The sequence below is a fragment of the Tyto alba genome, unplaced genomic scaffold, assembly GCF_018691265.1.
Source record: "Tyto alba isolate M040663 unplaced genomic scaffold, T.alba_DEE_v4.0 Super-Scaffold_23, whole genome shotgun sequence".
Lineage (NCBI taxonomy): Eukaryota > Metazoa > Chordata > Aves > Strigiformes > Tytonidae > Tyto > Tyto alba.
The window spans coordinates 29,409,706-29,422,284 of NW_024881297.1; the positions used below are offsets into that span (position 1 = coordinate 29,409,706).

General features: G+C 51.1%; 1 protein-coding gene across 1 annotated transcript; it reads right to left on the reverse strand.

Moving 5' to 3' along the window:
* Nucleotides 1-8,538: 8,538 nt before the first annotated feature.
* On the reverse strand, nucleotides 8,539-10,857 carry HOXC5 (homeobox C5). The gene is made up of 2 exons (XM_032989201.2): nucleotides 10,324-10,857; nucleotides 8,539-9,560 (listed from the first exon to the last, which is right to left on the reverse strand). Exons 1-2 carry the CDS (start codon nucleotides 10,778-10,780, stop codon nucleotides 9,346-9,348), a joined length of 672 nt encoding a protein of 223 aa, XP_032845092.1. The 5' UTR covers nucleotides 10,781-10,857; the 3' UTR covers nucleotides 8,539-9,345.
* Nucleotides 10,858-12,579: the final 1,722 nt, after the last annotated feature.

The following is a 12,579-nucleotide window of genomic DNA, read 5'->3' on the forward strand; positions in this document are numbered from 1 at the left end:
GGAAGGAAGGAAGGAAGGAAGGAAGGAAGGAAGGAAGGAAGGAAGGAAGGAAGGAAGGAAGGAAGGAAGGAAGGAAGGAAGGAAGGAAGGAAGGAAGGAAGGAAGGAAGGAAGGAAGGAAGGAAGGAAGGAAGGAAGGAAGGAAGGAAGGAAGGAAGGAAGGAAGGAAGGAAGGAGGGAAAAGGAAGAAAAGGGGGAAAAAGAAGAAAAGGGGGGGAAAGGAAGAAAAGGGGGGAAAAGGAAGAAAAGGGGGAAAAGGAAGAAAAGGGGGGAAAAGGAAGAAAAGAGGAAGAAAAGCAGAATAAATGAAATCAGGGATGGATCGAGGTGTATTCGCCAACACCCCGAGTCTGGCAGAAGAGATCCCCGGCGTGGCTTGCCGGGGTTTTGGGGGGCGGGCGGGTCAGGGCTGTCCCAGCAATGCCACCCCAACCCCCCAGCCCTCCTGCCCCCCCCCAGCCGGCCGGGAGCCGGGGCCGGAGCGGAGGCACCGCAGCAGCAGGGGGGCGGGGGGCGGGGGCAGCCGGTGTCTTGAAAACAACATTTCAAAAATAATAAAAAAATCAGTATTACATGCTGCTGACTCCCTCCAAGTTGTATTTATTTTTCCTAAGCCTACAGGAAATAAAGGTGGTTTTTTTCTTTTTCTTTCTTTCTTTTTTTTTTTTTTTTTTTTTTTCCAAGCAGGGTGGGCAGCAGCTCCTCTGCCCCAAACTCCAGCAAACTCCCAAATCCCGCCCTGGACGCGAATAAATACCAGAGGTCAACAGTAGCCGCTCTCCCTCCCCCGGTGATTATTTTACTACTGAGAGGGAATCAGAGGAATCTGCTAAGTGCCAAGAAAACATTTAAATATATCTGTGTCTGTTTACATAAGTGTGCGTGTCTGTGTGCACACACGGGCACAGCCCGAGCTCTGCAGCCCCCCAGCCGCCTATGGACTGCACGTATAGATCTCCATACTGATCCATGCACAGCAGCCCGCTCTCTATAGCTGTGTATAACATAAAGCTGCACATAGACACAGCGCAAGCAGGAAGAAAAGGACGAATAAATTGTATATAGGCGAAAATAAAGGTGGGGTTTATTTCACGTCTGGCCAAATCATGTTGCTTTGACCGTTTTTCCTGTAAGAAGGAGAAAAGAGTTGGGATAAAGAGATATAAAGGATGTGTCTGGAGCGAAAGTAATTGGTGTGTTTATTTTCTTTCGTCCTTTCCTTCCTAAAAGCAGGGAAAGTGGATGGGGAGGATGGATATTCCAAGTCCCTGCTGGGAAAAGGGGTCGTGTCTGCCAGGCAAGAGAAAAATGACAAATAAACCTCTCCCCCCCAAAAAAAGGAGGGGGGAAAAAATATAAATCGATAAGTCGGGATTCAACTCTTGACCGGGAAAACCCAGATCAAAACATCATTTGATAGAAACGCGCTTTGAGGAGCGGATAATAAATCAATAAAATCAATCCATCAATAGGATGTGCGGGGACAGGCGGGCTGCGCCGCGCGGTGCTGGGGAGCGCCAGCGGAAAATGGAAGATGATGGTTCGAAACTCTTCCTCACCTCGGGGCGGGGGAAAAACCCCAGATGATGGGATGGAAACATCGGGCCGCACCTATTCCAGCCGGATTTCCTCCAGCCCCTCATCCATCCACCCTCCAACAACCTTTTTTTTTTTTTTTTTTTTTCCCCAGCACCGAGCTGGATGAGAGGAAATTATATTCCCCAGAGTCATTCTCCGGAGTTTATTTTTTAATTTCTCCTGTCCAATTATGCAGAAAATTATCTTTCTTGTTACTAGAAAGGGAGATTTCTTATGAACACTGTATTTCTTTTAATCCCGTAATTCACACAACAGACGACTGGAAGCTCTCCCGGTCGCATATGCAAATGTATCTAAACTCAAATTAAATTATATTTAAGAGAAAATCCAAAATATCCGGAAGAAATATCTCCAGCCCGGCATTTATTTTTAATGACACCTCCCCCCATCCATCACCGAGAGGAAGAGAAATGAGAGGTCGCAGGGGAAAGAAAGACCCGAGTTTCACGTCGGACACCAAAAACTTTCTCCTTCCTCCCTAAATCCGGGACCTTCCCGTGTTTTTGACACAGCCAGCCTCTACACGCGTGGGAGAGCACCCCCTTTTACCCCCGAAAAGCTCTGGGGGTCCCTGGTGAAGCTGGGGGTTCCGCTCCCCCCGAATCCCCCTCTTCCCTTTGAATACTTCCAGGTTTTGAGCGACTGTGTGTTATCGCAGAAACACGTTTTTTAAACGAGCCCCGCGAGGACTCTCCGTGGGGTTTGGGGTGATGGGGGGGGGCGGATCAGGGGGCTCCAGGGTCCCCCCCAGCCCCCGCGTGTTCCCAGCTCCCCTGTGCTTGGAGCTGCCCGATTTTTTTGGCACCGTTTTTGTTTTTTTTTTTTCTAGCACCTTTCCCCGCTAAATAAAGGGAATAATTCGAATTTTTAACATTTTTCCCTTCTCCAAGCCCGCAGCGCACAGCCAGGCAAGGGCAGGACCTGCATCGTCCCGGGGGGGGGTTGTGCCAGAAAAGGATGCTGAGACCCCCGGGGGCCCCCCCCCAGAGAACCCTGAGCTGGGGACGGCGGCCTTGTCCCACACCCGTGGGGACAACTCGCCGCTCGTGGAGGGGGGGGGGGGCGTGTAAAGAAAATATTGATTATTTCTGGTGTTATTTTTTGATATATCCTCGGAGGGGGTGTGCTCAGGGCACGCCCACCCCAGCGATGGAGCCCTATAGAGCCCTATAGAGCCCCATTGCTGCTTAGGGCTCAGGTAGATGGATCTACCGGGGGGGGGGGAAAGGGGGGGACCCACCTTCCCAGTGGGATTGGGGGAAAAATTAATCTTCAGCTTCATGACGGAAACTAAAACCCGGCCCCCCCCCCCCCCCCCCCCCCAAATAGCACTCTTTTATGCCACTGGTCTGTGCAGCTTCTGGCCTTGGTGTCAAAATGGGGGGGGCAAAAAGGGGGCGGCGGGGGATGGAGGGGCTCCCAAAGCCTCTGCAGAAAAGCAACCCTGCTACCCCCCCCCCCCCCCCAAATCGCCAAAACCCACCCTCTGACTTCATCAAGACCCTCTGGGACAGAGAAACGCTCCCCCCCGGAGGACTCAGCCCCCCCGGGACACCCCCAAATGAGGGTCGCCGGCTAAGGCACATGGAGAAGGGGCTTACACCCCCCCTCCCCAGATACCCCAAAAGGATCACAGGACCCAGGGGCTGCCCCAGGGCTGCTCCCTGCATCTTTTTGGGGTGGGGGCGGCTTGAGCCACCCCAGGGCTCTGGAGATTCAAAAATTGGGGGGGTCCTCAAGTGTGTTGTCATGTCCCTGCCTCTCAGTCCATCCTTTCCCCAAAGACTGAGTCTGCGGGGCGGGGGGGGGGCACCCCGAGCAACCTGGGGTGGGGGGCAGCCCCGTCCCCCCTCTCTGGCTGAGAGCAGCAGCCCCTGGGGTGCAGGGGGTGGGGTTCGACTCTGGCTGCAAGGCGGGGGGGGGGGTCCCCATCCCTGCAAGGGAGCTGTTGGGATAGGCTTAGCACCCACAGAGCCCCCCCCCCAGCACCCCCCGAGCCCCCCTCAGGACTCACAGAGCCCCTCCCAGCACCCACAGAATCCCCCCCAGCACCTTCAGAGACCCCCAGCACCCACAGAACCCCCACAGACCCCCACCCCAGCACCCTCAGAGCCCCCCCAGCACCCACGGGAAAGGTTGCCCACGTGGCTCGTGGATGCTTGTGTGTGTGTGTGTGTGTGTGCACGTGTGCGTGGGCACACGCATGAGCGTGGCTTCGCCCGCCTGCGTGCGTGCTGGCATGGGGGTGCGTGTGCGTGTGCGTGCACGCCTGCCCGTGCACACACACGTGGGCGTGCGCTCGCCCTTGCCCACGTGAGCATGCGCCCGCGGGTGTGCTTGTGCGTGGGTGTGCACACACGTGTGTCCCCCCCCCCACGAGTGGGAACCCCCCCTCCAGACACCGTGGGAACCTGGGGCCTCTGCTCCCTGCGCTGCCCCCCCCCGAGGATGTGCCCCCCTAAATGAGTAACACCAGGATGGGGCCCTGGGGGGGGGGGTGGCCACAAAGCTGAGCATCTCCTCCCCCCCCCCAACAACAGGGGGGGCCACTACCTGCAAGGGGTTGGGGAGGGGGTGTCCTATTGTTTTCCGTGGGACGTGCTCCTCGTGGGAGACACCCCGTGGTGGGGAGGAGGGGATGAGGCCCCCTCTCCGTCCCCCCCCCCCCGGTTCCCAGAGGGTTGCCCCCCTTTCCCTATTCTCCCCCAGCGCCCCGGCGTCCCCGGGAGGGGCTCCTCCAGCCGCCACGCAGACCCACCAAATGACCCTTCACCCACGCGTGACACCCCCCCACACACACACACTTCACCAAACATCCTCCGCAAGGCAGCGGGGGAGGGAGTTTGTCAGTCCACCCTCTTCCCAGAGCCTCTTCCCCTCTGCGTGGGCTCCCCCCCACGCGTGCCGTGGGGCCGCACACGAAGCGACCCTCCCTCCGCACACCTGCCCGGGCCCCGCCCGCCCCCCCCCGCCCCGCGCATGCCCTTCCCACCGCCGCTTCCTCCGCGCTCCTTAAAATATTTCTACATCCACCCCCCCTCCCTTTTTTTTTTTTTTTTTTTGTTTGTTTGTTTGTAATTTCTTCCCCTTTCCCCTCCTCTCTTTGCAAAGTCCAACTTCCCCCCGCCCCAAACACAAGTAAATTCCACCTCCCCAAACTCAGGGTTGAAACTTAGGGATGTGCACAACCCACCTTTGGGCTGTACGGAGGGGGGGGGGGTGGGTGCGGCTGACGGGGCTGGGGGGGGGGTTGCCGGCCAAACCAGTAACATAGAGACCTTCTTTGGCCTTATCTCCTCTCCAGCAGCCCTCGGGCGGGGGGGGTGTGTGTGGAAGGGGGGGGAGCTGAGATTCCTGCCAGATAAGATCCTTCTCTGCAACTCGCCCCTTTGCAAAACTCACATTCCAGCTCAGCGCCCCCCTCTCCCCCCCCCGCCCCCCCGCAACACGTCGCCCACCCCCTTTTCCCACGCAAGGCAGGGAATTTTTAAAACGCTTCACTATTCCTAGAGACGTAAAAAAAATTAAAAAAAAAAATAGAAATGAAAAAAAAAAAAAAAAAGGAAATAACTAAAACGCATGGAAAAAAGGGGAGGAGGGAAAAAAAAAAAAAAAAAAAAAAAAAAAAGAGACTTAAGAAGAAGGAAAAACTTACTGGGGTGGCCGGGGAGATGCTGGTCCGGGAGCCCCGCAGCCGCCGCGCTCCGCACTAAGCGCCTTGTCCCACTGTCCCAGCATTAAACAGCTCTAGCAGCTGCGATGGTGGACAGTTAAGATTATATATGATGTAAATATATTGTGGGTTTGTCAGCTCCCCCAAACCATAAAACTTAGTTTAATGACATCACGTGCTCCCTGAGAGCCATTCAGGGCTTTTGCTTAGGGCCATCCACATAAATAACCTTCAAAAGTTTTAAACTACTAAATTCACATAGAAGCCATGAGTATTTCTGCTAATGTTCTCATGTTCTCGGTGAAACTAAAAGAGCTTTGCTTTTTTTTAAAAAAAAAAAAAAAAAATCCATACCAAAAAGTCCTGGATTTCTATATATATATATAAAAAAAAAAAAAAAAAGGAACTTTGTTTGTTGTTTTTGGGCCATTTTAAGTTCTCACGGGGTTGACACGGATGACGGGGCAAGGTAAGTCCTTTTCTATTTCCTTCTTGAGTCTTTGGGAAGGGATTGAGCAGCCGAGAGGGGAAATAAAAAGGCAAATCTCCTCCAGACTGCACCAGCAACAACATCCACCAAACACCCACCAGCCCCCAGAAAAATGTCCCTTAAAAGAAGAGAGGGATGAGGGGTGCAGAGAGCCCCCCCCGCCCCCCCTCTGCCCCCTCCCCGGGCCAGGAGAAGCCAATAATTAATCATAAGTAGCCGCACTCCACTCCGCAGGGTGGAAATGCGAAAGTTTTAAATTTAAAGTGGCTTTTGGGGGGGTGTTTTGGGGTGTTTTGGTTTTTTTTTTTTTTTTTTTCCTCTGCTCTCGTAGATAAAACACGCGTGGTCTGGGAGCTGGTTAACCCTTGCCTTAACAAACCCAAGCTGCTTTGACAGCTTCCCGGTTAAAAAGGAGAGGAAAAAGGTGTTGTTAGTGTGCGAAATGTAATCAGAATAAAAAATAATAACCCAGAGACGCTGCAATAATACCGGTGAGAGTGAGGGGAAGACATTGCTTAAGAGAAAATTGAACGGAATAACGAGCAATTACCAGTACACGCCAAGAGGGTTTTGTGCCTGAACAACCAGTCAATAGATTTACACAGCATGGGGAAAAAATAAAAACCGGAAAAAAAAAAAAAAAAAAAAAAAAAGAAAAGAAAGAGAGATAATTGCAATCGCTACTGAGCCCTCCCAGCCTCCCTGAAATCACCCCAGGCCCCAGGAGTGGGGGAGCCACTCTTATATAGGCAGCAAATAAATGTGCGAGAGAGAGCCTCGCTTGGCTTTGCAGTATTTCACTCCAAACCGACGGGAAAATGACAGTCGAGACGGAAAAAAAAAAAAAAAAAAAAAGAAAAAAAAAAAAGGATTTTTATATCCACTGGCTGTTAAACGACAGTAAAATTAAATATCTGTGCAGCTCACAACTCGCCAACTAACCAGAACCCAACATCCACGAATAACAACCATCAACTAAAATAATAAGAATTAAAATCAAAGCCCTCGGAGATGAGGAGATGCCCCATTTGAGCACGCTGTGCTAATTGTACCCCTAAAGGCAGCCGGAGCCGCTGCTGGAAGAAACTTTTGTTTTGCAGGTTCAGGAAATTGTTCCGTTGTTTCCCATGTGTAAAGGAAATCCTATAAAGTTTTATGGAGCTTATTGGCTTCTCCCAGCATTTGTTTTCGCCTGTAAATAGCTGGCAAGACACAGGAGGAGTCCCCCTGCGTGTGCGTGGCTGGGTGCACAGCGGAGCCATCTGCCTGGGAAAATATAGGTTGAGCTCTATGCAAATATGCCGGCGCACGTATAGACGCTGTATACGCACCTCTCGGCGGTGCACGAGTGGGTTTGGAGGGGAGGGGAAGGGGGGGGGGGGGGAGGGTTGCACCCACCCTACGCCTCCGTGGGTGGAAAGCACGTGGGGGAGGCGCGGGTAGACCCGCCACGAAGGGGTTTCGCAGCCCCGCGCCTACGCCATATGGGCTGTAGGTATGGAGGAGTCCATATGGACTGAAGTGTCAGCCTCCGGGATGTATGGACGCCCTATGGAAGGAGCGTTTCCACCCCAGGAGCAGAGCCCATGTGTTCCGCATTAGGCCCCTCCACCTTAGCAGAGACAGAAAATAACAGATATTTTTTAAAAATTAAAAAAAAAAAATATATATATATAAAGCCAAGAAGGGGGGTGCAGCACCCTCCTCCCCCCAGGGGCTGCTCTCCTTGCGGGGGGGGTGTTCAGTAGGGCCTGGAGCCCCCCACCTCCCCAGACAGCCCCCCCCTCCCGCTCCCCCATCCCAGTCACCTCCAGTCAGGCACTGGGACCTCCTTCCCGCGTCCAGGTGCCGCCCGACCTGCAGCAAGAGGCAGCGGCTGCGAGATTTTGGGGCAAAATCATTTTATCCCGAGTATACATTGGGGAGAGAAGAGGGGGGAGGAGAGAGAAACAGAGAGAGAAGGTAATTTTAATCCGATATTCCTATTAAAATGCCATCTGCCAGGCGAGGACACCAGCCTGGAATGAAAAGCCTGAGAGAAATCAAGAAAGATAAAGAAGTCCGAGCTGGGACAGGGAGCAGCTCACCTTCCGCAGGGCCCAGCCAGCACTTAATCACCAAATTTAAAAAAACAAACAAACAAACAAACAACTTCCCCCCCCCCCCCCCCTTGCCCATGCTCTAGGATATCGGAAAAGCAGCACGTACCTTTACCAGGGTGGGGGGAGAAGGATGCTCTAAGCTAAAGCATCCTTCCCTCCCTCCTGAAACCTGCTGTTTTTTAAAAAATAAATTATTATATATATATATAAAAATCAATACTTTGCCGAAGTAGCAGAGGAGCAGAAAGCTGTTCCAAGGCGGGGAAAGAGCACAGAAATATCTGCCCGGCGCGCCAACTTTTGGATTATTTACTGTTTATTCCATATGACAAAATAGAAGTTTCATCGCCTTTTTGCAGACGAAACGACAACTAATAAATATACGGAGTACATCATTGGGGGGGGGGGGAATAAAAGGAGTTACTGCATTGGACTGAATTTAGACAGAGATGTACAAATTGGGGTGCGCCTTGGCTTTTTTTAATATATATCTTAGCATTTAGCAAATCTACATTAATTACGCAACAAATAAATACACAATAATATTAAGTCCAGAGGTTATTTCTCCCTCCCCGCCCCCCCCCCCCCCCCCCTCCATGCTGCACTTTCCTGCCCGGAGATTTCGGAGGATCCGCACAACCCGGTGTCGTTCCCCCCCCCCCCCCCCGTCCCCCCCTCACCCAGTCTATGCATTTCTTTTATATGCAAATAATAATAAAATGATGCCATCCGAGTCCCAACGAAAACGCGCAAACACACACCAGGGACCCCCCCCGGCTCCTCTCCGGGGTTTTTTAAGTGGATTTTGGGGGTTTCCGAGCCCCAGCGAGGGGCAATATTTTTATTTCCGACTCGGGAGAGCCAAAGCGGAGGTGCCAGAGCATCTTTCCTGGGCAATTCCCAGCAAACCAGAGCAGCGATTCCCTCCTCCTGTCAGGCTGGGACTTCACAAAACTTACTGGGTTTGGTGGTTTGGCTTTTTTTTTTTTTTTTTTTTCCTCTCCTTTTTTCTCTTCTTCACCAGCCCTTTTTTTTTTTCTGTCCATTTTTCCTACGAATACTACGATTTTTAGAGCTGAGAGGACACCACCCAGACAACCTGCGGATTTTTTTTTTTTAAGATTTTCTGGTGTTTTTTTGTTTCTCGGTGATTTTTTCCCCCAAAGAGCGCACAGGTTAGGACACTTAGTAACAACCTAAAGAGCGATACACTAAATTTTTGCATGAAGCTAACAGCAGGGTTCTGGTTTTTTTTTTTTTTTTGCATACTAATAAGAGCTCTCCTTTGTCTGAGGGATTTGTGAGGGTACGGACCAGAGTCCATCCAGCAGCTCCCTCCCTCCCCACCCCAAAATCAAAGTTTCCTCAAGGTAGCTTCCACCAGAAGTGACGGAAAAGAAAAAAAAAAAAAAAACAACAACAACCAAAAAAAAAAAAAAAAAGCAGGGGACACCCCCCCCTCCCCATCTCCTGCAATCCCACCTAAAGAGCCTCTTTGCTTTTCAACTTGGAATCTTTCTTCCACTTCATCCTCCGGTTTTGAAACCAGATTTTGATTTGTCTCTCGTTCAGGCAGAGGTTGTTGGCGATCTCAATGCGCCTCCGCCGGGTCAGGTATCTGTTAAAATGAAATTCTTTCTCTAGTTCCAGAGTTTGGTAGCGGGTGTAGCTGGTGCGGGAGCGTTTACCATCCGTTTCTGGGGAAAACAAAACAAAACAAAACAAAACAACAAAAAAAAAAAAAAAAAAAAGGGAAGACACCGCATGACAAGCCAAAGCAATTCTGGATGGATTTAAAAATTTTATTATTTTGTTTGTTTGTTTTTAATGATAAAACCCGGTTACAAATCTAGAATATACAGAAGTTTGCTGGGGCTGTGGGCACGCAGGGAGGGAAGTAGCCTGAAATCCTTCATTCCCCAACACCTTCAGCCCCCCAGGTCCCCCCCTTTCCTTTCTAAAGCCCAGATCAAACGCATGTAGATGAGCCAGAAGTGAACCTGCTTCCTCTCGGACAATAAGGAAGTGTACAAAGGAGGGAAATATCTTTTCTTGGGGATCTTGTCTCTTCCCCCCACCGCCCTTTAGCCCTGGGAAGGTGGAGGGGGAAAAAATCTCTCCACGCTTTCCCTCCACCTTGGCTTCTGGTGTCTTTTTTTTTTTTTTTTTAAAGCTCACCCTCAAAGAACATGTGTATTTCAAGTTATTTTTAACCCCCCCCTCCCAAAAAAATGGAATATTGCCTTTTATACACGTTTTGTTTCTATGATCCAATTATGCTGTCATAAATTTGGGCGTATATAGCCTCTAAGCCTTTTAGTGGACAGTTTTACGAGCAATTGATGCCTTAGTCGTAAAATTTACGACCTCAGGTTTTTTATTATTTGCCCCGTATGGCCTATAAAAACCCAAGGCAAAAAAAAATCCTGTGAAACAAAAATCAAGAAGTGAAAGTTTTACCATGGCTCATGTGTAGTTTGGTCATCCAGGGGTAAATTTGTGGAGGTTGTTGCTGCTGCAGTTGTGGTCCTCCTTGTTGTGCTGTTTGCACGGGCTCAGCTTTGATTTCACCCGAGCTCTTAGATCTCTCCTCCAGCGTCGTGTTAGCACTCTTCTGACTGTAAATCCCGGGATTTAGGGATGCTTGCTCCTCTCTGGCTAAAGGATGCCCTGAAGAGCCCATGACCGTGCAGGAAGGTCGCTCGGGGTTAGCTCGGGGGGTTGCAGACATGTCCAAGCCGCTCAGGGAGGTGGCAGCCCCGGAGGAGGGGAGTGTGATGCTTAGATCCAAGCCACTGTAGCGGTACCTGGGGGACTGAACCTCAGGCACACTTCCATAATTTCCATAACTTTGCATGGCATAGGCAGGAACGGGGGGACTTTGCTTATAAAACGAATTGGCGACGTAAGAACTCATGGCGGAGGAGGGGAGGAAGAAAAATAAAAAAAGGGGGGGAAAAAAGAAAATTTGGGGAGGGGGGATTTTTTCCCCTCTTTTTTCCCCTCTTTTTTTTCCTCTTTTTTTTTTTCTTCTTTTTTTCCTTTTTTTTTTTCCTTTTTTCTTCTTTTTTTTCCCCTCTTTTTTCCCCCTTTTTCTCTCTTTCTCTCTCCTTTTTTTTTTTTTTCTTTTTTTTTTTTTTTTTTTTCAACCGCTTTGATTAGGGTGATTTGTGGCCCTTTGAAGTTCAGGGGTGGGGGGGCGCGTTTTGTTCCTCCTAAAGTGCAGAATTTATAGGTGGGGGATTCTTCTTTCTTTTTCCCCCTATACGCGCTGCCCAAATATGGGATATTTAAGTGGCGTCACGTGACGGCGCCGGCCACTCATCAATTTGCCTTGATGACCCCGGGGCGGGTTATTGATGGGCGCCCGCGGAAGGCGCCGGGGGTGCGCGGGGGAGCGCGGGCGGAGCGCGCCGCGGGACGGCAGCGGCACCTAGCGCTGCTCCGCGGCACCGCACCGCCGCTCCGCGCCCCCCCGCGCACCGCCCCGCGGAAGGGGCTGCTGGAAGGGACGGGGGGGGGGGCGGAGGAGGGGGAGGGGGGGGATGCCAGCGCGCAAGCTGCGTCCGAGCTCCCTCCGCGCAGCGCTCCGCGATTTTCAAACAAAGTTTTTCTTTCTGTTTTTTTTTTTTTTTTTCCTTTTTATTCTTACGCGCAGTTTTGCACGCTTTATGTCTTCTGGCCCAAAATCGCAGCTGCGCGGGTGGTGGTGGGGAGAAACCTGGTTTCCTTTTTTCTCTTTTCGGTGGGTGCAAGCAGGAGGGGTAGCTCGCAGCGGCGCGTTACCTCCGCCGCATTTTGAATTTCTTTTTGGAATTCCACGAAGCGCTACCGCCTTGGTGGAAGGCGGCACATTCCCCGCGTTGTTCTCCGAGGTTTTGGGGAGCGGTGGCGGTCGGGGAAGCTCCTGAGATCTCTCCTCGCATAGAAGCTCCTCCGATGCGCCAAAGTTTACATTCCTGTTACCTTTCTCCCCCCCCCCGCCCCAACCCCCCAACCCCGCGCAATTTATTGCTGGCAGAAGCCTGGATCTTCCTTGTCTGGAGAAACCAGCCCCTCTCTTCAAAGGGCACGGCGAAGGGGAAATAAATACCTTCAAATCTGAATTTCCAGCCCTCCCTCCTGCTCCGGAGCAGGGCGGAGGGGGGGTGCGGGGGGAGACGGGCAGCTCCGAGCCCCCCCAGCCCGCTCCGGGCTTTGACTCGCAGACCTGAGCACGTTTTCTTTTTATTCCGTCTCCATTCAACAATGCCTTGAACGTGCCGGGTGTTACATATCGCCTTCCTCCTCTCTATAGGCGCTGAATTATATATGTGTGGTTGTGGATATATGTTTGGGTTTGGGTTTTTTGGTTTGTTTGTTTGGGTTTTTTTCCTTTTTTTTTTTTTTTTTTTTCTTTTTTTTGGAAATTCAAACTGATTTACACCCAGGGAGCCTCCTGCTCCCCGGCCAGGTCGTTGCCCTCTTGCAAAACGCTCTTGGCTTTTGCTTCTTGGTGCTGTTTGCTTCTTTTCTTTCCTTTTAAGAGAGATTTTTTTTTTTTTTTTTTCGTTTTCCCTGCGCCTTGCAAAAATCGCCTGCACATTCCAGGCTGGAGACGAGCAAACGATGGGCTGAAAAAACTCCCCAGGCTGCTATTTTTTTTTTTCCCCCTTTTTTTCTTTTCCTGGTTATGGTCATTTAACACCAAATCCTCGTTGTTTCATTAAAAAACTT